General features: G+C 33.3%; 1 protein-coding gene across 1 annotated transcript in view; it reads left to right on the top strand.

Annotated features, from left to right (window-relative positions):
- LOC138336257 (synaptophysin-like) overlaps positions 1 to 12,847 on the top strand; it is a 48,150-nt gene extending 35,303 nt beyond the window's left edge. Inside the window, exons 4-6 of the mRNA XM_069285673.1 lie at positions 4,106 to 4,316; positions 5,397 to 5,588; positions 6,811 to 12,847. Of these exons, the coding sequence (XP_069141774.1) occupies positions 4,106 to 4,316; positions 5,397 to 5,588; positions 6,811 to 6,948 (541 nt within the window). The 3' untranslated portion in view covers positions 6,949 to 12,847. The remainder of the gene's footprint in view (positions 1 to 4,105; positions 4,317 to 5,396; positions 5,589 to 6,810) is intronic.
- Positions 12,848 to 27,809: the final 14,962 nt, after the last annotated feature.

The following is a 27,809-nucleotide window of genomic DNA, read 5'->3' on the forward strand; positions in this document are numbered from 1 at the left end:
TCATAAAATTGTGACAAACACATGGCATATATGGGATGCCACCCTTAAATGACCCTAGCTGTTAATGGGACTTCAATAAAACAACCAACAACCATTGCTGTTTTAGCAATCCCAGAAGATGACTGTTGACCATAATGAATTGTTTACTCATTATGAATACAATATATCTCGAGATTTTATTGCAAAGTCGTTATCAAATGTAAAGATAAGTATTGAACTGCATTCTTAAAAATTTATCAGGATTAAACATTACTTATCAAGCCAGGCTAGTGATACAGGCCCTCTTGGTCTCGTGTATACTTCAGAAGCAAAAGTCTTTAATTGTTGCAGGTTTTATTTGGAGAGCCCTTTAAACCTTCATTGAATATATTGTTTGATATTGATACTAAAAATATTGGATTTAAAACAAAGGGCTCGAATTTTACAATTTTTGTCACTTGCTAAATATAGCAAGTGCCTTAAATTTGTACTTGCTAAAATGCATTTTTATTTATAATTAAATATCCATATTTAAATTACAGTTTTGTTACATATAAAATCATTTATATCATGTATGATGTTGTGAGGCGAAAAGGTACATAATGTATATCAACAACATTTTAGTAAGAACTGGGTCCCCATATTTTCTAATACAACAATTTTTCACAATCATTATGCCATTTTTACAGTTGTCCCTGATAAAAACCACTTGCTAAATTAAGCCAGTGCATATTTTTTTCACTTGCTATTCTGGTATATCTACTTGCAAAAAGCAAGTAAAACAGCCTGAAATTCGAGCCCTGAAATATTAGATTTATTTAGATTATCTAAGAGGAAAATGTGTGCCCCAATAATATAATGTAATATTGATCAAATAGTTCTATAATATTTGGTATGTGAAAAACAAAGGTTTCTTTACCTTTGTAGATACTGTCAGAGTATCAGATATCTCCCCCTTAGGAACAAGCCCAGATTCAATTTCAAATTATAATAACTTGTGATGCAGATAGGTGGCATTTTTATGTTCTTTTGGGGAAAAAAATGGTATAAAAAGTCTTTTATTCCTGCTTTTGGAATAGAAAATTTTAAATCTAATGTTTAGAATGACATTCGTCTTCCTTTGTTAATTAAGATGAATATGTTTCTCTGTAAATTTAACCTCTTTTAACTCATTCTCCCTGAAGATTCATTTAGACTTTTCTAAATCAAAGACTAAATTATATATATTTTTCCATTCATTCACATCTGTTAAAATGAAAATGATTACTCTAAACCAACTCTTTTACATGCAGTTTGTGTTTGCAAATTTCACAATTAAGTTAATTTGCAAAAGTTCATCACCATGAATAGAAAAGCTTCCTAAATTATATCGTGAAGAAGTTCAATTCAGTTTTAAAGTTTGTTAAGTTGAATTTCAGAAAAATTCAATTGTAACAGATATCGTAAGATTGAGTATCATGACAATGGAAAATTGGCTTGCATTGCATGTCTTAATAAATCATATGTTCTGAAGTTTCCTGTATTTTATGAAAAAGCGTTTAGTTATTATCTTATATGCTGTGGAAACAATATACCGGTCTTAGAGGTTTCCTTGAAATCATGCTAAGTTTGTTGTAATATAGAAATGAATGTTGGTGTGGATATAGCCTTGAGACAACTCATTTATGTTTTTCAGATTATATGTAACATTACACTATAACTTATCCAAACCTGCCCTTGTCTACTGTGTATTCCTTGGTATTCCAGCAACTTGTATGGAATTTCATTATTAATTTACAGTAGGTTATGGAAACCTGTAAAATCTGGAAATCTGACTTTACTATCGGCTAAATATTCTGGTCCTGGTGAAATCTGACTGTGCTACCGGCCAAATATTCTGGTCCTGGTGAAACTGACTGTGCTACCGGCCAAATATTCTGGTCCTGGTGAAACATGACTGTACTACCGGCCAAATATTCTGGTCCCGGTGAAACCTGACTGTGCTACCGGCCAAATATTCTGGTCCTGGTGAAACATGACTGTGCTACCGGCCAAATATTCTAATCCTGTTGAAACCTGACTGTGCTACCGGCCAAATGTTCTGGTCCTAATTGTGAAACCTGACTGTGCTACCGGCCAAATATTCTAATCCTGCTGAAACTGACTGTGCTACCGGCCAAATATACTGGTCCTGGTGAAACCTGACTGTGCTTCCGGCCAAATATTCTGGTCTTGGTGAAACCTGACTGTGCTACCAGCCAAATATTCTGGTCCTGGTGAAACCTGACTGTGCTACCGGCCAAATATTCTGGTCCTGGTGAAACCTGACTGTGCTACCAGCCAAATATTCTGGTCCTGGTGATTCTGGTTCTGGTAACACACGGTTTAGACTGTGTAAGTTATACTGTGCCGAACAACCCTAAGAAATGACATAGATTACCCAAACAATTTTGTTTGTTATAGATTATGTAGAGAATCTGTGTCACATGACCCATGAGATAGATTACCCAATGTTTTTGGTAGCCACAGATAATGTAGAGAATCTGTGTCACATGACCCATGAGATAGATTACCCAATGTCTTTGGTAGTTACAGATTATGTAGAGAACCTGTGTCATATGACGCTTGAGATAGATTACCCAATGTTTTTGGTAGTTACAGATTATGTAGAGAACCTGTGTCATATGACGCTTGAGATAGATTACCCAATGTTTTTGGTAGCCACAGATAATGTAGAGAACCTGTCACATGACCCTTAAGATAGATTACCATACGTTTTTGGTAGCCACAGATAATGTAAAGAACCTGTGTCACACGACCCTGGAGATAGATTACCTAACATTTTTGGTAGTTATAGAAAATGTAGAAAACCAGTGTCACACGACCCTTGCTGGATTCCCTGGTCACATAACTCGGTATGATTGTCATAAAATTGTTGAGGTAGACGGGCTCCAGGGACCGAGTGTCACACCTAGTCATGTAATACATGTACAGTTGTAGAATGGTTTGGGAATCAATATAGGTCTCACCATCTTCTTACTTTGCTAATCACCAGAGAAGTTTTTACGGCAGTTCTGCTGTGTTTTAAATGTCATCCTAGTAATTTCTGTTCCTTATAATACGCCTGCAGTGAATTCCATAGGGAAATCCATGTTGGTAATTAGGATATATCCGTCCTGAATTAGGGCAGAGAACTAACTATAATAAGAGTCGTGAGTTGAATATGTACATCACCTCACCATTGTAACCAGACCATGGGGAAATTCCTCTATTTAACCCTGTAAATCATCAACTCCTGTCAAATCATTCCTCCAATTTATTCTGGTTAACTAAACAAGTCATTTATAACTGACCACTAGATTACACTCCTCAGCTGACCGGTTTACCTCTACTCATCAGTTGACTGACGTCCTCCTGCAGTACTGTCACCAGACTCTGATTAAGGCAACATTTCATTATACAGGCCTCTTCAGCTACATACAAATGTTGATGTTTTAGTATAGTATACATACTAACACGTTTCATGTCACTTGAGAAAAAGTCTCAAATTATCAATTATGATCATCCTTTGACAGTCTTTCTAGTAAATGATTGAATTAGTTTCCAAATAAAAAGAATTCCCCAGCACTCTGATCTACTTCTCAAGTTTGTTTTAGAAATGGGGCTGTATGATAAATGCTTTAACTGTCAAATACATACAAAAGAACAACACTCCTAGTTTTAATATTATATAGATTGTAGTACATGTATTTATAATAAACTACTCTGACAATGTGATATGAAATATTTCTGATATAACAAGTCACTGGTCACTAAGACAGGTTGACCGTTTGATAATCAACTTTGAATCTTTAAGGTCTCTGTACACATAGACTTTAAGTCTGCTGACACTTTATTACAGGATTGAGGACCAGGTCTACCATTACCCTTTGTGTAAGTCCTCTGTACACATTGACTATAAGTCTGCTGACACTTTATTACAGGATTGAGGACCAGGTCTACCATTACCCTTTGTGTAAGTCCTCTGTACACATTGACTATAAGTCTGCTGACACTTTATTACAGGATTGAGGACCAGGTCTACCATTACCCTTTGTGTAAGTCCTCTGTACACATTGACTATAAGTCTGCTGACACTTTATTACAGGATTGAGGACCAGGTCTACCATTACCCTTTGTGTATGAACTCCAGCGACACTCAAGATGTAGTGGCTGGTAGCTATGTTGGTGGCTCTGCCTCTGCAGCGGAGTTCTACGTGTTTGTCGGTGTCATCGTCTTCCTGTACTGTATGGCGGCCCTCATTCTTTACATCTTCTTTGATGACCAGTACCGCAAGAATAACTACTTTTCAATAGGGGTAAGTAAGTCTTTAGACAACGTTAAGATAAGTCATGCCTTGACCTAACTATCCATATCAAGAATGGTTTACGCATTAGTGTTCACATTTTCCCTTCAGTATAAATATATCAAACAAAAGTATCTTTCTTAGTACAAATACTGCTTCCCTTTAGAATGTTTAACACATTAAGCTACATGCAAATGGATTTTAGGATGGCATTGTTTTACATTATTTAGTTGTATTTTTAGAACACCATCATCAGATGAGAACACCATCATCAGATGGTGGACTACTCAAATCACATTTCGTCTGTGGTTCGTCCATCTGTTCATTAACAATTCTTGTTTGTTATTGCTATTTCTTGGAAAGTGTTGAAGGGATCTTTCTCAAATTTCATACGTAGGTTCCCCTTGGGCCCTAGTTGTGCATAATGTATTTAAGAAATGATCAGTCATCAAGATAGCTGACCAGCTGCCATCATGGATGTTGAAGTCTGTTACTGCTATTTCTCAGAAAGAACAAAAGGGATCTTTCTCAAATTTTACATGTAGGTTCCCCTAGGGCCCTGGATGTACATATTGCAGTTTGGAAACTATTGGTCCACAAGATGGCTAACAGGCAGCCATCTAGTATCATGATAGTTAAATTTTGTTACAAATATTTCTTGGAAAGTACTGAAGGGATCTTTCTCAAATTTCATATGGAGGTTTCCCTAGTGCCCTAGTTGTGCATATTGCATTTTGGGATGATAGGTCAACAAGATGGCCAACAGGCCGCCACCCTTTTTGGAAAGTTGATGTTTGTAACCGTTATTTCTCAGAAAGTACTACAAGAATCTTTCCCAAATTCCATATAAAGGTTCAACGTGGGCCAATTTTGTGAATATTGCATTTTGGGACCGATCAGTCAATAAGATAGCAGACAGGCCGCCATCTTGGATTTTGATTGTTAACGTTTGAAAAGCAGAGAAAGATCCCTCTTCAATTGTCAGACATAGATTAATCTTTAGTGGTCGCTAAGATCCCTCTGGGATATCTTGTTTTATTATTTGTCCTAAATGACGTAAAGCTGTGGCTGACCTCAACTGTTACTTTACAGGACTTTGTTGTATCATGTGTACTGACGGTCCTGTGGCTGATCTCCTCGGCTGCCTGGGCTCAGGGCCTGGTGAATCTGAAGTATGACACTGACCTGGCCGAGAGTGATTTGTACCGAAGGATTCCAGACTGTGTACAATATGGATGTATACAGGATGTCCTACCAAACTTTGCCAGCCTAAATGTATCCATTGTAGGTATACTTATCATCACGGTATCAAAATATTCATATATATTTGATTTGCTTCGATATTCCGAAATTCTCATTGGCTAATACACTGTCACATGGAGGGCAATATTTAGCAAATTGACTCAGATGTTTCCATTTTAACAAACACCAAGTCAATATTCCTATTGTGATGTCACACCCGAGTGGATATTCCTATTGTGACTTCACTTTCAAGTCAATATTGTGATAGTGACATCACAATATCCGGATGTTAAGTTCTTCGGGAAGATGTAGTCAAGTCATTCTCCATGCATTTCTATATTTTTTAGTGTGAAGCATTTAAAAATAATTATAATATATAATTGTAATTAATAATATAAAATTTCTTTAGATTTTCTTTGATTTAGTCAATATGGTGTTTAAAATATACCACCCGAGTAGAATATCAGATAATAACCTTGGGCTTTGCCCTCGGTCATTATTTAATTCTACCAAGGCAGTATTATAAGACTCTTTCATATGTGGAAATGAAGGGTAGGGATATTCTACCCAAGGTCACAAAATGTAGTAAAACCCGAGGCTTGCAGAGGGTTTTGCAACATTTTGTGATCCTGAGGGTAGAATATCCCTATCCTTCATATCCACTTATGAAACTGAAAGAGTATTTTTCTTTCATACCTCGACGTTTTATTGCAATTTTGCAGCTATAATATCCCGCCATTTTGAAATAAATTAATTGGAAGAAATCCACGACTGGAAGTCAATTTTCCATACATGAAAAATTACGTGATATTTTCAACACAAATTCCGTTGTTTGCATCTTTTATAGTAAAAGCAGTCATATTTGCAGAAAAAATGTTGAAATTTTGCGGAGCAAAAAGATATTTTTTTGACACCGTGACGTCACGAGGCTTTATTGCATGGGTAGCCATGCAATACAGCCTCAGGCGACATGAGTTTATTTCCCTAGACCAGCCAGTATTACACGTGTAGGTATGAAAGAAAAATATATAACAGTATAGGAACCTTAGCAAAGGTCCATATATATATTCTCACTATTATGTAACTGTATTATAAGTACACAAATATGCTTTTTACTGTTGAGAGTATGTTTGAATGACAAAAGAAATGACTAATAGTTTGAGCTCACTTTGGTGCGCAAATCGCTAATCATAGTTATGTAGAACTGCAGACATTAAAACTATTTGTATTTCTTTAAGAATTGTTGAACTTTCCTTGTTTTCAGATATTTGGGTTTCTGAACATGGTAGTATGGGGAGGTAACTTATGGTTCCTGTACAAGGAAACTCCTTGGTTTAAGGTCCGTTCCAAGCCCCCAACCAGCCCCACCCAGGGCCAGGAAACTGACCCCCAAAGGATCTAATCCCCTACAGAAAAGAAAGAAGAGACACCATCTAGCAAACATTGGATTGTTCAGGAACAGTGGTTATATTGTAATGATATAAAATAAACCAGAATTTCCAGGAAGCTATCGTATAGAAATAGTCGTGTAAATGTCATATCTAATGCTCACAAATGTCATACTTGTTGCTGAAAAAGCACAACATGGAAAATATTTATCAGATTGAGAAATCAGGTATAACACTCTAAGCCTATTTGATACACAGGAGAACTAATAGATGATGTGATGTTATTACTTTGAAACGTTCTAATGAAATCCCTGAACTCATGATATGTCTGAGTAAGACATGATCCAGAACAAAACCTCTTTAAACTATTTATATTTAGTAAATCTGATGTTTTATAGGGTATTTAGGTAAATGAGTGCAAATATGAATATTGTTGTAATCAAAATTGATCTGAAATAGATGGATTTCACACCAGACAGCTCACCAACACAGAGTAGTTGTGTAGTGGTAGAGATATAAAATGTGTTGTTTGTATGATTGGCACAGTATAGCCAAACGCTTTTTAGCCTGAAAAACTTGCATAAGAATTCTAAAGGATGCAATTGTACAGTAAATGATGTGACAAACATGTGTTTCTGTGTCAGTAAAATGGTTTAAATAAGAATCTGTAGGGATGGGAGAAATACTGCAGACATATTTTTTTCATAGAAATTGCATTATTTTGAACTTTAATTGGTCAAAAAATAAGTATGTTTACCATATTTAAATTGCTTTTACAGAAAATTACTGACTTTTAAAGACCAAATTTATTGTTTTCATGCCTAAATTCTGAACTTAGAAAATGATATGATTTTGCGATATTTAAGGATTAACTTGAATAGATTTTTTATGTTATGGAGATATAACACAAAAATCTGAGTGTACTCTTAATAAACCGCGAAGCGGTTTATGATGAGAGTACACTCAGATTTTTGTGTTATATCTCCATAACATAAAAATCTATTCAAATTAATCCTTATAATTCAATTTACTAAAGATAATATCTTCAACATTTAAAATTCATTTTGGGACTCTTTTGTCTATGAAATTATTACGCCGTCATCTCAGCCAATCAGAAGCGACGTTACAAACGGCGACGCCATTTTTTCCTTTATGGGCTGATAAAGTAAATTTTTAAGCCAATGAAAATGCTCGTAACAAACAAAAATGAATTATATGGTAATAAATCTTTATACGACTTTTGAACTTTGATTGATCAGGAAAACAAGAAATTATAAAAAAAAAAGTATGTTTACTGTAAAGAGTTTTACAGTAAGTTACTGACTATAAATGATTGGCCTGAATACTCATCTGTGCCATATCTACAGCCATGGGCTTGGTGTTGTAATGTGTTGGAGTTCCTGAATGTATTTAGGGCGGGGTTTATTTTGTATGTGTAGATAACTACTGTATGTGTGGGTTAATCTGAATTACTTGCTGTAAATGCTGTTTGTCGTGACCGTTCTATCATATCTTTATGAAGTTGATGCTAGTAGTTACTTTTAAGATCCATGGATGAAATGTGTGATTTAATGTATTCGTATTCTGTCTTAATTATGCTTGTCATCATATTCTCTAGAAGTGTCAGGATAATTTGTTCAAGTTAAAGAATTAGGCAAAATTATTAAATCAATTACAATTAGATTTAACATTCAATTACTCAAAGTTTTTATGTTGAATATGTAAAATAATGTAAAATTTAAAGAATCCTATCAGTAGATGAAAAAATCATAATTTTTAGTGGAAATAAAAACAGCAACAAACACCTGATAGACCTACATTCTGCATTTTGTAAGTGTTGTATGTAATAATATAAGTCAAAAAGCAACGATATTTTAGTTAGATGTACTTATTTTGTTTGTTGAAAATAACATCAACTTGTATAGAAATAAGCAATGATAATTTGTGTTATAGTGTTTTTGTAGATGTTTTGATTAAGTTTTCTTTCTTACATTTTTTACCTACACATTTGTTGACATAGAAAATTCTAATGTTATCTTGTTAATATTAAAAGTTTTTACTTTGAAAATTTGTTGGGTTAGAGATGTGTTGTTTATTTGTCTTGTTATATTATTATGATCATACCTAAATGTATAGCTATTTATGTCCAAAGACCTGATATTTCAAGTTTAATACCAATTTTGTGATTCTTGCAGTTATCCCCCTTGATTTGTGTTAAGCTCTTACATAAGTGCTAATAGACGTTTTTCAAGTGTGATTGTTTTATTAGGTCTATGAAACAATTTAAGAAAATGCTATGAAAGACAACACATTAAGAATCGTTGATCATTTCTCTGTAAGTTATTAAAAGACGACTTGTAATTAAGAACATGTTCTTTTGCATATTGTTTCACTGTAAGTCTTCAGAGTTATGAAAGACAACTTGTAGGGAAGAAAGTATACCTGGTACATCATTTTGCTGTAATAAGGTCATAAAACCACATTTCTGGGTGATCTTAGTTATAATAATGACCATCAAGATTTTGGGTGTTTAAAATTCATCACTTTTGATCAACAAATAAAGATTATCAACAAATTTCGTTTTAAGAAATCTTCATCCTATGCCATATCTACGTATTACCACTTACAAACAATATTAATTTGACAACTTTTGTTATGAATTAGTCAAGATACTTAATGATATAGAACCAATAATGACTCTTTCAAGATATCAACATATGATGAACCCTCATAACAGTAAACTCATGTGCACCCATAGAATGTCTACTGAATGGTGTGTATAGATGGTCTGTGTATATGGTAGTGTATATAACTGTGTTTTTGTGAAGGTGTATATATATTTTGTTATTTAGAATGGATTATTATCTATGTATTTATATAATATCAACCACTTCAGGTGCCTCACTGTGTAATTATATGTCAACTATTTTATTTTTCGAGTTAGAATTATATCTACACTCGGTCGATGATGTGAATGAATGGCATATTAGTTTCTGTTCTGTTTTTCCTATACCTGACTGTTTCATGGTGTTGTTAGAGTGCTAAGAATACAAATAGATGCTATTTAAAGCTAATTTTGTTTATTTTCCCTATTTTCTCTTCCTGACTGTTCCAGCATTTTGGAACATTATTAAAGGTACAGGTACAATTTGTAAACATTTTAGTACATATACATAGTACTTAATGTCAAATTTGTTGCATTTGGTTTTGATGTCTGAAAATTTCTTGAAACAATATATATTTCATTTTTTACATATCTTTTACTTACTAGAGATAATTTTGTATATGTTTACTTACGGAGTAGAGATTTTTGAAAAAACAGATAATTGTTGGTAGGATTGAGTTGATTGACACTATTAATTGAGTACAGGCTCGTTACTGAGTAAATCTAGCTTTCCTTATTTTATACATTTGTTTTGTTTTGAGTAAATAATGATCTGATAACAAGAAGACTTTTTCCATGAATAATTTTCTTCCTAAAGCGCAGGTTACAGTAACAGAATATGGAATCTCTTTGTTATGTTTGAAATTTTGTTATAACGATTATTGATTTTTGGAGTCGTTAAAAGTAAATTTAATGTAAAAATTACCTGTTTAGCATAATAATGTGATTATGATGGCAATTAAGACAATAATAACTTAGTTAATAATTCTGTTAGTATCTGCAGCTATCAAGGAGATCCTACAACAAAAAATTGAATTATGCATTGACAATTTATGTGTTGATAGAATAGAAAAAAAATCATGCATTCCATTAACCCAAGTGATCAGATTAAAAATAATTAATTAAAATATAATGTGATTAACTAGTTAGAGTAGAAACAGTTGATACAGTGGTATTTGGTTGATATGAACTCGGATAATTCGACAACTCGGCTTAATACGAAATACTTTGCCGGTCCCGGCCGAATTCCCTCTTTATGTTTGTTTAAAGAACTTGGATAATTCGAATTCGGAAAACGCGAAGAAATCGGATAATACAAAGTAAATTATGGGTCCGAATGATAAAAATCATACATAAAATGTTCTTATAACTCGAAATGAGATTTTTTGGACAACGAGTTCGCCGAAAATGCCGATTTTCTTTTTCATAAATCTACTGTAGAACAGCATTTCAAAATATATATATCTCGTTTTTATTGTTATAATTTTGTAACTACCATTGGCGATTTTTACATCTCTCTTTTTCACATCATTTTACGACATAGAACTAGTCTAGATGTACAAAGTAAAGATATCGTCCCTTCAAGTTTGTATTAACCGAGTTCCACTGTATATACATAGTTAGGATTAGTGACAAATAACTCAGTTTACATAGTAACTTTTTGTAGTCTATGGAGTGATGAATGGTATACTAAATAATATGATGGTTCTATTGTGTGAGAAATGTAATATACTGATAGAAGCTTATGGAGAGATATATTCACTAGTGTAGTATTTAATCTTCATTAATCCTTACAAAAGTTTGTACCATTTTGTCTTCAAAAGCACTATTACTACAGAGTTGATAGATTGGTTTTAGATATTTAGGAAGGATAATTCTGTGATCAATTCACTTTCAGAATACCTCATACCCTATAGCCGGTAATTTTAAGACAATGAATTTCTGGGATATTATTGAGGTTACAAAATTTTAGTCCACAAAAACACAAGTAGTGGGAACTAAATTCTCAATTATGTGAAAATTGAAATTAACTGGCTATATAGAATATCTGTATTATAATTTCTACGTACACACAAGTCATCTTAGCTTGTTCTATATAGAATATCTGTATTATAATTTCTACGTACACACAAGTCATCTTAGCTTGTTCTATACAGAATATCTGTATTATAATTTCTACGTACACACGAGTCATCTTAGCTTGTTCTATACAGAATATCTGTATTATAATTTCTACGTACACACGAGTCATCTTAGCTTGTTCACAGTGCTGTATATAAACAATGGTAGGAGTTTGTAATTGATTTAAATCTAACTTAATATGAAAGAATGACCAGAACCAGATCAAATTAATTTCAGGAGGAAATGACGACATGTAATATAATAAATTAATTGTGTATTTACAAATATTGACCATGGACTATTTTGAACACAATGAAAATGCTTTATAACATATTCAGTGATTTTTCTTCCAAAGATCTGAGGGTGAAAGTTTCCATAGATATGAAGACAATTGTTTTTAAGTAACAAGTGCTAGTATTTGGATTTTTGTTGTTGTGAATTTCAACCCCATGCCTGTAAAAAATCGTTATTTAAAAATACAGCTATATAATGTCACTATTTGTGTCATTGTTCTTTTCAAAAAAATTTTGTGATTTGTAAGTGAAAAGTATTATGAACGCATTCCTGTAAGCTTTAATTTATCTTTAATGAGAATTGTAAAAACTAGATGTTACTCATAAGAACCAGGACTGAATGCTGATTATTACCAGTTACAGTGCTCTGTACGAGAAATCACTCCATATCTGTATAGTGAGTATGTGTCTGCTTTGTATTGTTACGGTACTCTGATATGGTTGGGGCTAAAATATCTCGCCAGAGATAATCAATTTACAAAAATTGTATATTGGTTTTATTCTTAATGTGGCTTGCCTTTGAATGTGATTCAACTTCAAGGCCAGATTTATCATGACTTATTTGATTGGTTTGATGAATCAAGCCAGCTGATTGGTGAGATTAAGATTTACCAAGATTGTGATGATTGGTCAAATATTCTACATGTATTACCATAACATTTTTGATATCTGTTAGTCAGTGCCCCAGCCATTGGCGAGTCTTTGAAAACGTATTTTAAGCAGACATTGTAAATTGGTTGTTTAGGGTTAATATTGAAGTGATAGCCGTATCTGTTCACTGGTGCGTGTCTAATTATGCCTTCTGTAATAAAGTTTTGTATTTATTAAAGGCTACTTTGTTTTCATTGTTTTAACTTTTCCTGACCAATTTTGACAAGAGAACTGGCATGCTTTGGGTTTCAATGTAATTATGTAAATTAACACCGTTGTAAGTTCAATGGCTTCTGGAGGCGTATCCTTGTATACAATAGTTGTCCAATCAAGTAACATTAAAAACAGGAGTAAATTTAGAGGGCTCATTGTGCCAGTGCTTGTTCAAGCGAGACTTAAATGAGTTCAGAGTCATTGCAGATACCACATTTTCAGGTAGACTGTTCCATGTATCCACAGTTCTTACTGTTGAATTTGTTCTTTGTGACATTCAATCTTGCCCCGCGCTTCAGAATCTTTTTTGAGTGCCCTCTGGTGACAGTAACAGGAGACATCGTAAAGAGCTTGTCCTTGTCCATAATATCGATGTCATTGATTATTTTGTAGACCTGGACAATATCTGCTCGTTTCCGTCTGTACTGAAGACTTGGTATTCCTAGTGATCTGAGACGTTGTTCATACGTCAGGTTGTTTAAACCTTTCCCTCTTTTTGTAGCTCTTTGGAGCTTTATGGAGATCTGGATGAAGATTGTAGAAGCAAACAGTACCCTAAGTAAAAATTGATGAGGTGTAAGGTGTATTTCTTTTCCTTTACAATATGGTACTATATAGGTCCGACTATTGACACCAGCCGTTTCTTGTACATGGATGTCCAGGTCTAGATTTGACCTAGATGTGTATGACAGGTTTGGATGATGCAGAGATGGATTATGGTTGTGTACCACCAGTTTCTGAAGTCTCTGTGTAAATATAAAACATTTATACTTTGTCCCTGTTAAGTTGATAACAAAAACTGTTTTGAACGGTGTGAGAAGCCAGAATGTCACATGAAAATGGAAAAGGAACCGCCTTATCTCACCCCAGGGTAGTTCTACAATGCCTTTAAAAAACAAGTTTGTATTAGCACAAAAAAGCGATCCATACCATTTCAAAGAAGTAAAATTCAAATTGACAGATCTGTTAGGTTTCTGATTTAGTGGTACATGTACACGGTACTTTTAGTCTACTTTAACAAATAAGTAAAGAAACAAAGATGCTCCAGATTCTAGGCATTGCAAAAATAAAAACGTGACGATACAAGTAGTGACCAACAGTTTGTATTATATCTAAATGAATTTATGTCATGTGGTGATGTTAACATTCAACACTAGAATCCTATTATAATAGTATTAATTTCGCAATCTATTGTCATTTTAGCTCGCCTCTCAATGAAATGGGGTTTATGGAATCACCCTGGCGTCGGCATTGGAAATGTGGAAGTGTTAGAATGCTGTTATCCAAATAAATATTTCTGGTAGATTTCGGTAGTGTCGTCAGACACCAGATTAGATATTTACTACTTTAAAGATGCTTCACCGCCTACAGACCATAAATGATACTCGTCATTTGAACAACAATTGGTGTTTAATCGTATATATATATGTCTGATTAACACAAGAAAATAATATAAAATAATTCATTTTGCTTTTGGTGCATGCCCAGTCAGAACTTTATTCTATTTAAAACATAGTGCCACGGATTTTTTTCGGGATGCAATTAATTATTTCTAATATTTTTATCTTGAAGTAAAATAAGAAGCTCAAACTTTTCAATGGTGGTAATGGTGTAAAGTTACTAAATTTTGTAACTGAAGAAAAATACTAAATCTTCTTATCCTGTTTTTGATAGTGAAAAAATACCATTTGTCAGCGGTGGAGCATCTTTTAATATTTCATGTATTATAAATTCTACACGGTAAATAGACTTTACAACGAGTACATAAGAGCATTGGTTACTCCGAAAATACAAATAGAATTAAATATGATGGCAACATTGAAAAGATGAATCCATTGTCATGTCGGTAATGTTGTATACTTGCTGTGTGACAAAAACGTTTATGTTGTATAACTTGCAGTGTGACAAACGTTTGTCACACAACATGTATAATTACAACATAAACGTTTATCACACAGCAAGTCTACAACAAAAACGTTTGCCAACAAGGACATAGTCATTCAGATCCCCCGCCAATGGAGATATCAAACTGAAGTAAGTTTGATTGTGGAGACTTATGTGTATGAAAAAAAACCCAGGAAAAAGGAAGTTGAGCTAAAGAAAGATGGAGTATAATTCAAGTAGAGCGGGGCTGCAATTGTTGAATCAGGTATACAGCCTTGACATTTATATTAGACTATATACACAAAGATGGGTAGAGTTTTGCAAAGTAACATTTACCATTTACCATGATATTTTTCAGCAATGTTTTCATGGTAACGGAAAAAGTGCAAAAAATGAAAACCTAAAAATAGCAAAAGGTACTACTAGACCATAAAAAGAGTGTGTCTATGAAGTTTCGTGGAAATATCTCTGCTGGTTTTAGAGTTATGCTGCGGAAACGAACCTGGTACAAAAATATGATATTTTCAGCAATGCTTCCATGGTTACGGAAAAAGTGCAAAAAATGAAAACCTAAAAATAGCAAAAGGCACTACTAGACCATAAGAACAATGTGTCTATGAAGTTTCATGGAAATATCTCTTCTGGTTTTAGAGTTATTATCCGGAAATTAACCTGGTACTGGTACAAAAATATGATATTTTCAGCAATGTTTCCATGGTTACGGAAAAAATGCAAAAAAAAATGAAAACCTAAAAATAGCAAAAGGCACTACTAGACCATAAGACAAATGTGTGTATGAAGTTTCGTGGAAATATCTCTACTGGTTTTAGAGTTATGGTGGAAATATCTCTGCTGGTTTTCAGAGGTTATTGCTGCGGAAACGACCTCTGGTACAAAAATATTGATTTTTTCTAGCAATGCTTCCTATGGTTTACGGAAAAATGTGCAATAAATGAAAACCTAAAAAATGGCAACAAAAGGCCACTTACTATGACCCATAAAGAAACAATGATGTCGATTGAACGTTTCCATGGAAATATCCACTTCTGGTTTTTGAGAGCTTATTTATACGGAAATTAAACTGGTACAGATAAATATGATATTTTCCAGCAATGTTTCCATGGTTACGGATAAAATGCAAAATAAATGAAACCTAAAAAATAGCAAATAGGCACTACTAGACCATAAGACCAAATGTGTGTATGAAGTTTCGTGGAAATATCTATACTGGTTTTAGAGTTATGCTCCTAGAAAACCATTCGTACGGACGGACGACGGACGGACGGAACCCATTTGTATATCCCCCGCCAAACTTCGTTGGGCGGCCGGGGATAAAATGCAAGTCTACAACATAAACGTTTGTCACACAGCAAGTATACAACATAACGTTTGTCACACAGCAAGTATACAACATAAAAGTTTGTCACAAAGCAGTCTACAACAACGTTTTTCTCAAAGCAAAGAAATACAACATAAACGTTTGTCACACAGTAAGTCTACAACATAAACGTTTTTCTCAAAGCAAGAATACAACATAAACGTTTGTCACACAGTAAGTATACAACATAAACGTTTGTCACACAGCAAGTATACCACATAACATTTGTCACACAAAATGTATACAGCATAAACGTTTGTCACACAACAACATGTCACGCAAGTCTACAACATAAACGTTTGCTCAGCGTCACAAGTCTAAAACGTTACAACATGCACGTTTGTCACTCTAGCAAGTATACAACAAAAAAAGTTGTCATACAGCAAGTACAAGCAAACATTGAGCGTTTGTTGTAACAAGGCAAGAGTACATCATAAACGTTGTTTCTACAAGCAAGTCTACAATCATAAACCTTTGTCGACACTGCAACACATCAAATATACAACACTCGAACGTTTGTCACACAGTAAGTAGACAACATAAAACGTAAGTCCACACAGCTAGTTCTACAACATTAAACCGTTTGTCACAAAGGAAAGAATACAACCTAAAACGTTTTGTCTTCTAGCAAGTTCTACAACATCGAAACGCTTGTCACACAGCGAAGTCTACAAGCATAAACTTGGGCACACAGCAAAATTAATAACAACTTGACCGTTTGTCACAACAGGCAAGTGCTACAATCATAAACCTTTGTCTAAAAGCAAGAATACACAACATAAACCATTGTCCCTACACAACAATGTATACTTACATAAAAAGTTTGTCACAACAGTAAAACTACACCATAAACGTTTGTCAAAAAGAAGTATACAACATAACTTTGTCACAAAGCTAGTGCTACAACATTAAACGATATGTTCAGCAATGTTTCTACATACAAGAATAAACGTTTGTCAAAAGCAAGTATGAACAACATAAACGTTTGTCACAAGCAAGTATACAGTTAACATAAACGTTTGTCACAAAGCTAAAAGTTTTCATGCAAGTATACAACATAAAAGTTTGTCACAAGCAAGATACCTTACAACATAAACGTTTGATTGTCACACAGCAGTTTTCAACAAACGTTGTCACAAGCAAGTACACAACATAAACGTTTTGTCAAAAAAGAAATACAACATAAACGTTAGTCACAAAGCAAGTCTACAACATAAACGTTTGTCACACAGCAAGTCATACAACATCTCAAACGTTTTACACATGCAGCGGAAAGCACCTCTACAAAAATAAACGTTTCAGCAAAGCAACATAAAAAACAAAAAATAATATAAACGTGTGTCAACTGCAATACAACAAAACGTTTGTCACAAAGCAAGTCAAGTATAACGTTTGTCCACAGTTTCATAAACGTTTGTCAACAAGCAAGTATGAACTTAGGTCAACTAAAACGTTTTGTCACACATTTACAACTGGTTACACAAAGCAAGTATACAACATAAACGTTTTCAGCAGCAAGTTTTCCATGGCAAGACAAGCAAATACAACATAAACGTTTGTCACACAAAACCTACAAAATAAAACGTTTTGTCACACAGCAAATCAAAAAAACGTGTGTCTTGTCAACAGCAAGTATACAACATAAACTGGTTTTCACAAGCAGCAAGTTACATCCAGAAAACAGCAAGTCTACAAACATACAAACGTTTGTCACACAAAGCAATGTACAACATAAACAACACACAGGGTACAAAAAACGTTTGTCACAAAGCAAGTCTACTTGGCAAGTCATAAAAGGTCACAAAGCAAGACCATAAATAAACGTTTGTCATAGCAAGTATACAAGCAAGTATACAACATAAACGTTTGTCAGCAAGTATACAACATAAACAGTCAACATACAAGAAGAAAACACATAAACGTTTGTCACACAGCAAGTTACAAAACAAACGTTTTCGTCACACATAGCAATACAACATGTTGTCAACACAAGCAACGTTTGTCACACAGCAAGTATACAACATAAAACGTTTGTCACAAAGCAAGAATACAACATAAACGTTTGTCACACAGCAAGCTACAACATAAACACTTTTACAACATAAACATAAACGTTTGTCTCTATACAAAAGCAAGTTTTTACAACATAAACGTTTGTCAAACGTTTTGTCACACAGTAGCAAGTACAACATAAAATAATGTTTGTCACAAAGCAAAGTCATACAACATAAACGTTTGTCACACAGCAAGTATACAACATAAACGTTTGTCACACAGCAATATACAACATGGAAACGTTTGTCAAAAGCAAGTACTACAACATAAACGTTTTGTCACAAAGCAAGTAAACAACAAAAACGTTTGTCACACAGCAAGAAATTTATAATGCAAACATAAACGTTTGTCAAGTAATAGCAAACCATAACGCACAATATATAAACGTTTGTCACTCACTCTCTCTAAACTTGTCTAACAGGAAGATATACACATAAACACACAGCAAGTATACAACATAAACAAGTACACAGCACAGTATACAACATAAACGTTTGTCACACAGCAAGTCTACAACATAAACGTTTGTCACAAAGCAAGTCTACAACAATAAAGAAAACGTTTGTCACAAAGAAAGAGGGAGGAGGTACCGTTACACGTTTACACAATATTATAGTTTAAACATAAATTTGTCAATAAGCAAGTATACATAATAAACGTTTTGTTCTGAAGTATCGTAAACGTTTGTCACATCAAGCAATATAAACCGCTTTGTAACCCTAACAGCAAAGATCAAAAAAGAAAATTAAAGTACAGTTAGCAGTATACAACATAAACGTTTGTGAAAGACTAGGGTAAAGGTATATACTTAAAGGTCTAATAAAGGTTTGTCACATTTCCTCCAGCCTATTTCAAAAAAACCTTTGTAACATGGTCACTTTGACTAAAAAACATATATTTTTGTCACACAAAAAATTATCCTTAACATACATTAATACAGAGCATTATACATGAGTTGATATTTAAAGAGTTGTAAGACATCTGGTTTTACAAATGTAATGTTTCAGCAAATTATCAACAAAATTGTCATTGTCAACAGAGTCTACAACAATTTTGTAAAACTATTCCAAAAAAAATAAACGTTTGTATTATATGCAAAAAACGTTTGTCACAATAAATCTACAAATAAACGTTTTCAAAATTTTGAAGCAGAGTTTGCACCTAAACCTCTTTTTGCATTCCCATAGGCAATGTATAACATGTCTCCCTTTCTGTATTACATAAAGTACACATTGGACTAGGATTTATTCACCTATCTTACAAAGGAAGGTTTAGTCACAAAGCAAGTATACATGATAAACGTTTGTCTTGAAAAGCAAGTATACAATTTGGAATTTTTTGTTACCTTAAATGGAACAGTAAATTTTTAACACATTTCTGTATACAACAGTTAAAGTTTGTCAAAAAGCAAGTATTCAACCTGTTGGAGTTGTCACAGAAGGAGTTATGATAAACTTTGTATAGAAGTTTACACACCTTTTTTGCGTTTTAACAGCAAAATTTTAATAAATTGTGGTACAAAAAGGGTATGAAACGTTTCTTGTTTATTTCAAGATACAACATAAACGTTTGTTAAATAGCGCAAGTATTGACATATATTAGTCACACAGCAAGTATACAACAAAACGTTAGTATCTATTCCAAATTTTTGTATAAATTCGTCAAAAGAAAGAAAAGTAAAATTGTCAGAATTTTTCATCAAATCATTTAAAAAGTCTTTTCAAAAATACTGACCTAAACAATAAATTGGGTCACAAAAACAAGTTTATTATCAATTTAAATATCATTGTTGTCACACCAGCAGAGTGTTTTGACATACACTTTGTCTATTTAGCCTCATACTTCAGAATAAATTTCACATCCCATTGCTTTATAAAACATCGTTTGTCCAAAATTGATTACGACATCTGGATATCACACAATTTTACAACATAATCCGTTTGTCACAATTATATATCTTATTTAAATCTAGAGTTGTCAACAGAGGATCAACATAAAACGTTTTCACACTGAAGTATACAAAATAATCGTTTCTCAACAGCAATCCTAACAACATGAATGGATGAAAGCAAATACAAGTAAACGTTTCATCTTAAGCCCACCACTGCATATTTTTGAATCATACAACATCTGATTTGATCTTATGGCATTTACCATTCCAACAAAAAATCAAGTAATAATAGAATTTATTGTAGCTAAATATTTTTCTGGTGGGTTTGGTAGGGTTATAAATAGATAGTTAAGTTGCAGATCAATAAAAATAATAACATTGATTTGTCACACAGCAAGTAGTACAACTAAACCTTTTCCAAACAGCAAGTAAGTGACAACATAAAGTTTTACAATTTTTTTGTCAAAATTCATTTTTGGTTGTCAAAAGCAAAATACAACATGAAAACGTTTGTCACAAGCAAAATAAATGTAAATCTGGTTTGTCACCCCACTGTAACATTCAAACGTCTGGCCTATATGTATACATAAACTGTATTTATAGCTCCCTAACCATATAACTTGTGTTTTACAAGTATTAATAAATTTCACACAGCAAGTAACAACATGAAATTTTTGCATAGTTATTCAACTCATAAACGTTTGTCACACACTCAATTAAGAGACCTCTTTGACACCATCTAGTATCAAACCAGTGTCATCTGCATATTGCACGTTCAAAAATTGGTACGTTTATCTACATCAATGCCTTTAAATAATTATTATTTCTAATTCTTTGCAGCTAGAACTTCTGCACATATAATAAAAATGTAGGGTCTATTGGATCTCCTTGACGACAACCTCTTTCTACTTTATCTAGATTTTATCTAAAACTGTTTTGATTCTTTGTGAAATTACCCCTGAAGCAATTTTATATGTAATATTTAAGAGTGTAATTGGCCTCCAGTTTTTTAAGAAGTGGCGTGGCTTATCTCCCTTGGGAATACACACAATAATTCCATGTCTTTGGGTAACTGAACATTGACCTACTAAAAAACCATGATTTAAAGAGCGCACAACAAAACTACCTAAATTCCTCCAAAAAACTTTAAAAAATTCTGAAGTGAAACCATCTGCCCCTGGACTCTTATTATTTTTCATACCTCTTAGAACTTTTCCTGCTTCCTCAAACGTTATCTTACCCTCTAAGCTATCTGACTCAGTATTACTTAATTTTGGAATATTACAATTTTCTAAATGTACTTCTAAGTCAACGTTATCAGTCTCCCTAAACTTATAAAGATTTTCATAAAATAATCTTACTTCAGACAGGACTTCCTCTTGTTTAGTTATAATATCTCCGTTATCTTTTTGTATTTTAGGTATGATCTTAGAAGTGAAATTTCTGTTTTCTAAATTTAAAAAAATATGATGTTGGTTTCTCCCCCTCCTCAATCCATTTTGCCCTTGATCTAATTAGACTGCCCTTAACTTTTTTAACACGTACAGCTTCCAACTCCTTTCTTAATCTATCTAATTGTTCATGGTCAGGATCAGTTTCCGCCTCTAATAATTCAATTGAAGTCTTAAGATTATCCTCAAGTACACTAGCTTGTTTTTTCCTAAAAGATGAATATGATATAGATCTACCCCTTATTTCCATAAGTAATGTTTCCAGAAATAATTGATCATTTATTAAAAACTGTATATCACTGTTAGAAATATTTTCAATAGAATTAAAATTATACACAGGTAAACAGTACTGCAGCTTGACCTCCTCAATACAAGTTTTAATCATTTCCAGATATTCAGATTCAAATAATAAAGAGTTGTTAAATTTCCAAAGTCCCTTCCCTTTTTTAAATTCATTCAAAGTCAAAGATAATGTTGGAATAGAATGGTCAGATCTATAACCCGGTTCAATTCTGGACCTATTAACACTAGAAAGAAGAGTTTCGGATATTAAAAAGAAGTCCAGTCTTGCTTGTTTTATAGGATTTACTTTTCTCCAGGTATAGCGCCTAGTATCTGGATGGTGCTCCCTAAAAATGTCAATTAAACTATAATTTTGAATGATTTCCAAGACTTTATTTCTGGCTGCAGGATTATTCACATGTCTATAATTATTATCATAGTCTAAATTTGGTTCTACAACTAAGTTGAAGTCTCCACATATAATAATATTATCATTCCCAAAGCCATTGACCGTGTCTATAACTAAGTCATAAAAGCTTGGTGTGTCCTGGTTTGGTCCATATAAAGAGATAAGTGTTGTTCTGGACCCATCAATAACTATATCAAGAGCAAGAAAATTACCACTCGAGTCCCTTTTTTCTTTATAAACTTTAAATTCAAAGTTATTATTCAAAAGGATTGCCACGCCACGTGCATTAGATTTAAAAGAACTAAAATATGTGTGATACCCCCATTCGTTTTTAATAATTTGTTCCTGTTCAGGAGAAAAATGAGTGTCCTGTAAACAATATATACTATATTGTTTATCTCTTAAATAAGAAAATACGTCTTTCCTTTTGACCCTGTCACCCAACCCCTGACAGTTCGCTGATAGCACCGTGATGTCATTGGTGTTCATGATATCATCCCAACAAAGAGAAAGTAGTAACATAAAGAAAGAAAAAAGAGTAAAGGAGAAGAAGAAGGTAAAAACATGACAACAAACCATGGTCAGAAAATAGTGACTCACTATTTTGTTAAACACATGCTCACAACCAAAACACACGACGTTTCCACTACACACCTGCTCACAAACCAAAAACACAATTTCGACTACATCATTGTGCTAAAAACCGGAAATAACAGAGTGGGAGATAAAACGAAGTAAAAGGAAAAACCCGGAGCTCGGGAATCCGGAAATAAAAAAAAAGTTAGCAAAACACACCAACACATATTTTAAACACATATTTTAACAAGATTTTGTTTTTTTGTTTTTGAAATTAATAATTTTACATACTTCCATGAAATATAAAAATTTCAATAATAAGTGGTAACATCAAGGTTTGTCAACGTAATAAATTAAAAGTAAATAAAAAAATAAAAAAAAACCTGAATTGGTAACACAAAACACAGAAAGAAGAATAAAAAAAAAAAAATAAAAAACTAAAAAAAAAACCCTCTTAAAAAAATCATTAGAAACAGTTATATTTTTCATAATTTTTGTTTTACATAAATGAATAGATTTAAATTCATTATGCCTAAGCATATACAAACGTTACACTGTTCAAAACTGTATGGTATACAAATTTACTATTTAGTGTTCGTTACATTAATACTTTATTTAATTAACGCAGGACCCAGGCACATATCACAGTTCAAATAATTTGTTAAAGATATAATATCTACATTTTTATTGATATGAACATGTAAACCGTAAACAGTAAAGACATAACGTTTTATCAAAATCAATGTGTATATATGTGTATCAACCACAAATCGCACCGTGTCCCAACCAATGTAAGTGGAAGCAGTGACCATAGTCATGCCTGTGTGTGCGTGTGTATTAATTAGTGCGCACAGGCGCATATGAAATAAATAATTTATCAGCTTTGAAATAAATTTTAAATTTAATCAACCCACACTTTTATATAAAAAGAAAATTTAAATGAAGTCTTCACCGGCATTTTTGCCCTGTATACGTCATTCCTCTCGACACGTGTAAATATTGTGACACAGTACCACAAATATGCAGAATAGAGAAAGGAATGTATACAGAGTCAAACCCTGTGGTTCATACGAAATGTTCTTTTCAAAGGAACTCGCATGCATGTGTTAATGCGTGTGTATCTGCGCGCGATATACAACCTCATATAAATTACTCAGATTTAAACAACCCACACTTTATGATAGCACGAAACAACTGTTAAGTGATATTTTCACGTTTATTCAGAGTACATTGTTCAAAAAAAAAAATAAAAAAATTTAAAAAAAAAAGAATAATTGATACATTGTACTGTAGTACACAGATCACCGGCGCTTGGCTCTGTACACATCCTTCCTCCCCATATGTGTAATGCTGTGACACAGTACCACACATATGCAAAGAGAAAAAGGTCCACAGAGCCAAGCCCCTGTGGTATTATATGAAAGTTCATTGCATAATGAATTATTACGTTCATTGCCCTGTAAATATCATTACATATAAAAATTCAGTTAAGTGATATTTTCCACGTTTACTACAGAGTGCGTTGTACCAAAAAATATTGTACATATAGTATTATCTAAAACTGTTTGTATTGTACACAGTTGTAAACCGGCGCTTGGCTCTGTAAGTCAATTTTCTTTCCTCCCATTTGTGTAATACTGTTTTTTAAGATGGCATCTCACATATGGAAAGACAAAAAGGTCTACAGATCTTAGAGGTAACTGAACCCTGTGGTGACCTACTAAAAAACCATGATTTCATTAGAGCGCACAACAAAATACAACTTATAAATTTCTATTAAAAACTTAAAAAAAAAAAGTGAAACCATCTGATTAACCCTATGCTATTTTCATACCTTTTAGAACTTTTCATACAAACGTTATCTGAGTTCTTTAGATCTGACTCAAAAGTACTTAATTTTTGGAATATTACAATTTTAAGTACTTATATCAATACAGTCTTACCTTATAAATAATTTTCACACCATAATATTATTTCACATAAGAGAAGTACATTTTCGTAGGTTATAATCAATTCATGGAATTACAAGAAGCAGTTTTCAATTATAGTAACTATTTGGAATTTCATTTAGGATGTACGATCTTTTCAGATGAACAGTTTTATGCACAATACCAAAAAATAAGAGCATTTTCACTCCTCAAATATATAAGCCCTTGATCTTTAGAATTGAGACTAACTTTTGTAACAAACCCCAACTGAATTTGCTTAATCTAAATGCAATTCATTAGAAACAATTGCCAATCTAATAATTCAAATATTATTAAATTATCCTCAGTTGATAGGTGAAGTTTTTTGACTCTAAAAGATGAATATATAGATATCAATTGGCTTTCCATTTAAATTCATATGCAGTACGGTTTTATGCGTTGTTTACAGTAATAGGAAATGAAATAAAAATAACCCGGTATGTAAACAAACACATAACACAGACAAAAATAAGATGGGAAAAAGTAATGTTTCAGTTCCTGGTTGTACATGCCATACTCATGTATAGAGAGCGCATTAGTCTTTATCACTCACGCTAAAAATTAATTAGCGAAATTTTGCGTCATTCAGCAGGTACGCGCTTGTTGGAATAGAATGGCAGATAGTGTCATCAGAAATTCTAAGCTTTTTCCCGTTTCTCAGCTTAAACAAACAGCTTGCTTCAATCGACCAGGATTTTCTCAACACAGTCTAGCTATACGCGCCTCAGAATCTGGATGTTGTTTTCCTAAAAATGTCTTCAAAATATATATTGAATCTTTCCAAGCTCTTTCCTGGCCTTCATTAACTTCGAATTTTTTATTCTGCGTACAAATTTGCAAATAGTGGAACGAAGTCCAAGTCGATGGGCAATAATAATTATCAGTTACTTTGACAGTGACTTTAAGATTAATCCCTGATAAATTTTTGGCACATTTTTCAAAATAGAAACCTCAGCCGTCTCAGTGCAATCATTTAGTCCGAAAATTCGAATCGAAATTTTTACCTTTATAAACTTTGTTGTTCCAGTGCAGTTATTATTCAAATCCCGCCGTAATATGAACTATTCTCTCTTCAGCTAAATCTGTATACATTGAAAAATGAGTGTCCTGTAAACAATATATACTATATCGTTTATCTCTTAAATAAGAAAATACGTCCTTCCTTTTGACCCTGTCACCCAACCCCTGACAGTTCGCTGATAGCACCGTGATGTCATTGGTGTTCATGATATCATATGTGTAACCAGATGACTTGGCACCTCCCAACAAAGAGAAAGTAGAACATAAAGAAAGAAAAAAGAGTAAAGGAGAAGAAGAAGGTAAAACATACAAACCATGGTCAGAGAATAGTGACTCACTATCCACTACACACCTGCTCACAACCAAAACACACCGACCGTCCACTACACACCTGCTCACAACCAAAACACACCGGCCGTCGACTACACGTGTGCCAAACCGGAAATAACAGAGTGGAGATATAAAACGAAGTAATAGGAAGAAACCCGGAGCTCGGGAATCCGGAAAGAAAAAAAGTTAGCAACACACCAACACATATTTTAAACACATATTTTACACAAGATTTTGTTTTGTTTGTTTTTGAAATTAATCAATTACATACTTCCACGATATAAAATTTCAATAATAAGTGGTAGACATCAAGGTTTGTCAACGTAAGAAAAGTAAATGTAAAAAAAGAAAAAACCACAAAAAATAGCACACAAAACACAGAAAGAAGAAGAAAAAAAAAAAATAATAAAAAAAAAAAAAAAAAAACCGAGAAAAAAACTAGAAACAGTTATATGGTTCTTTTTGTTTTACATAAATGAATAGATTTCCCATTCATGCCTAAGCATATACATATTACGTTACACTGTTCATATACTGTATGGTATAAATTTACTATTTAGTGTTCGTTACATGTACTTTAATAATTAACGCAGGACCCAGGCACGCTCACAGTTCAAATAATTTGTTAAAGATATATATACATTTTATTGATATGAACATGTAAACCGTAAACACCGTAAAGCATAACGTGTATACATATATGTGTACAACCACATATCGCTACCGTGTCCCACCAATGTAAGTGGAAGCAGTGAACATAGCATGCCTGTGTGTGCGTGTGTATTAATTAGTGCGCACAGGCGCATATGAAATAAACTATTTTAATCACAACCCACACACTTTATATAAAAAGAAAAGTTAAATGAAGTCTTCACCGGCATTTTGCCCTGTATACGTCCTTCCTCTCGACACGTGTAATATTGTGACACAGTACCACAAATATGCAGAGAAAGGAATGTATACAGAGTCAAACCCCTGTGGTTGTATACGAATGTTCTTTTCAAAGGAACTCGCATGCATGTGTGTGCGTGTGTATCTGCGCGCGCAGGCGCATATAAAATACACTATTTAATCACAACCCACACTTTATGATAGCACGAGACAATTCTGTTAAGTGATATTTTCACGTTTATTACAGAGTACATTGTTCAAAAAAAAAAATATTGTATATTACATTGTACTGTATTGTACACAGATCACCGGCGCTTGGCTCTGTACACATCTTTCCTCCCCATATGTGTAATGCTGTGACACAGTACCACACATATGCAAAGAGAAAAAGGTCCACAGAGCCAAGCCCCTGTGGTATTATATGAAAGTTCATTACATATGAATTATTACGTTCATTACATATAAAAATTCAGTTAAGTGATATTTCCACGTTTACTACAGAGTGCGTTGTACCAAAAATATTGTACATATGTATATGACACTGTACTGTATTGTACACAGTTGTATCACCGGCGCTTGGCTCTGTACACATCTTTCCTCCCCATATGTGTAATACTGTGACACAGTACCACACATATGGAAAGAGAAAAAGGTCTACAGATCTAGAGCCAAACCCCTGTGGTTTTATATGAAAGTTCATTACATATAGCAACTTATATTAATATTATACTAATTTGCAAAACAACGATTAAGATGTATGCTATAAGGCTACTTTCATACAACACTTGAGTTCATAGA

This window comes from Argopecten irradians, chromosome 12 (genome assembly GCF_041381155.1).
Source record: "Argopecten irradians isolate NY chromosome 12, Ai_NY, whole genome shotgun sequence".
NCBI classification, from domain to species: Eukaryota; Metazoa; Mollusca; class Bivalvia; order Pectinida; family Pectinidae; genus Argopecten; species Argopecten irradians.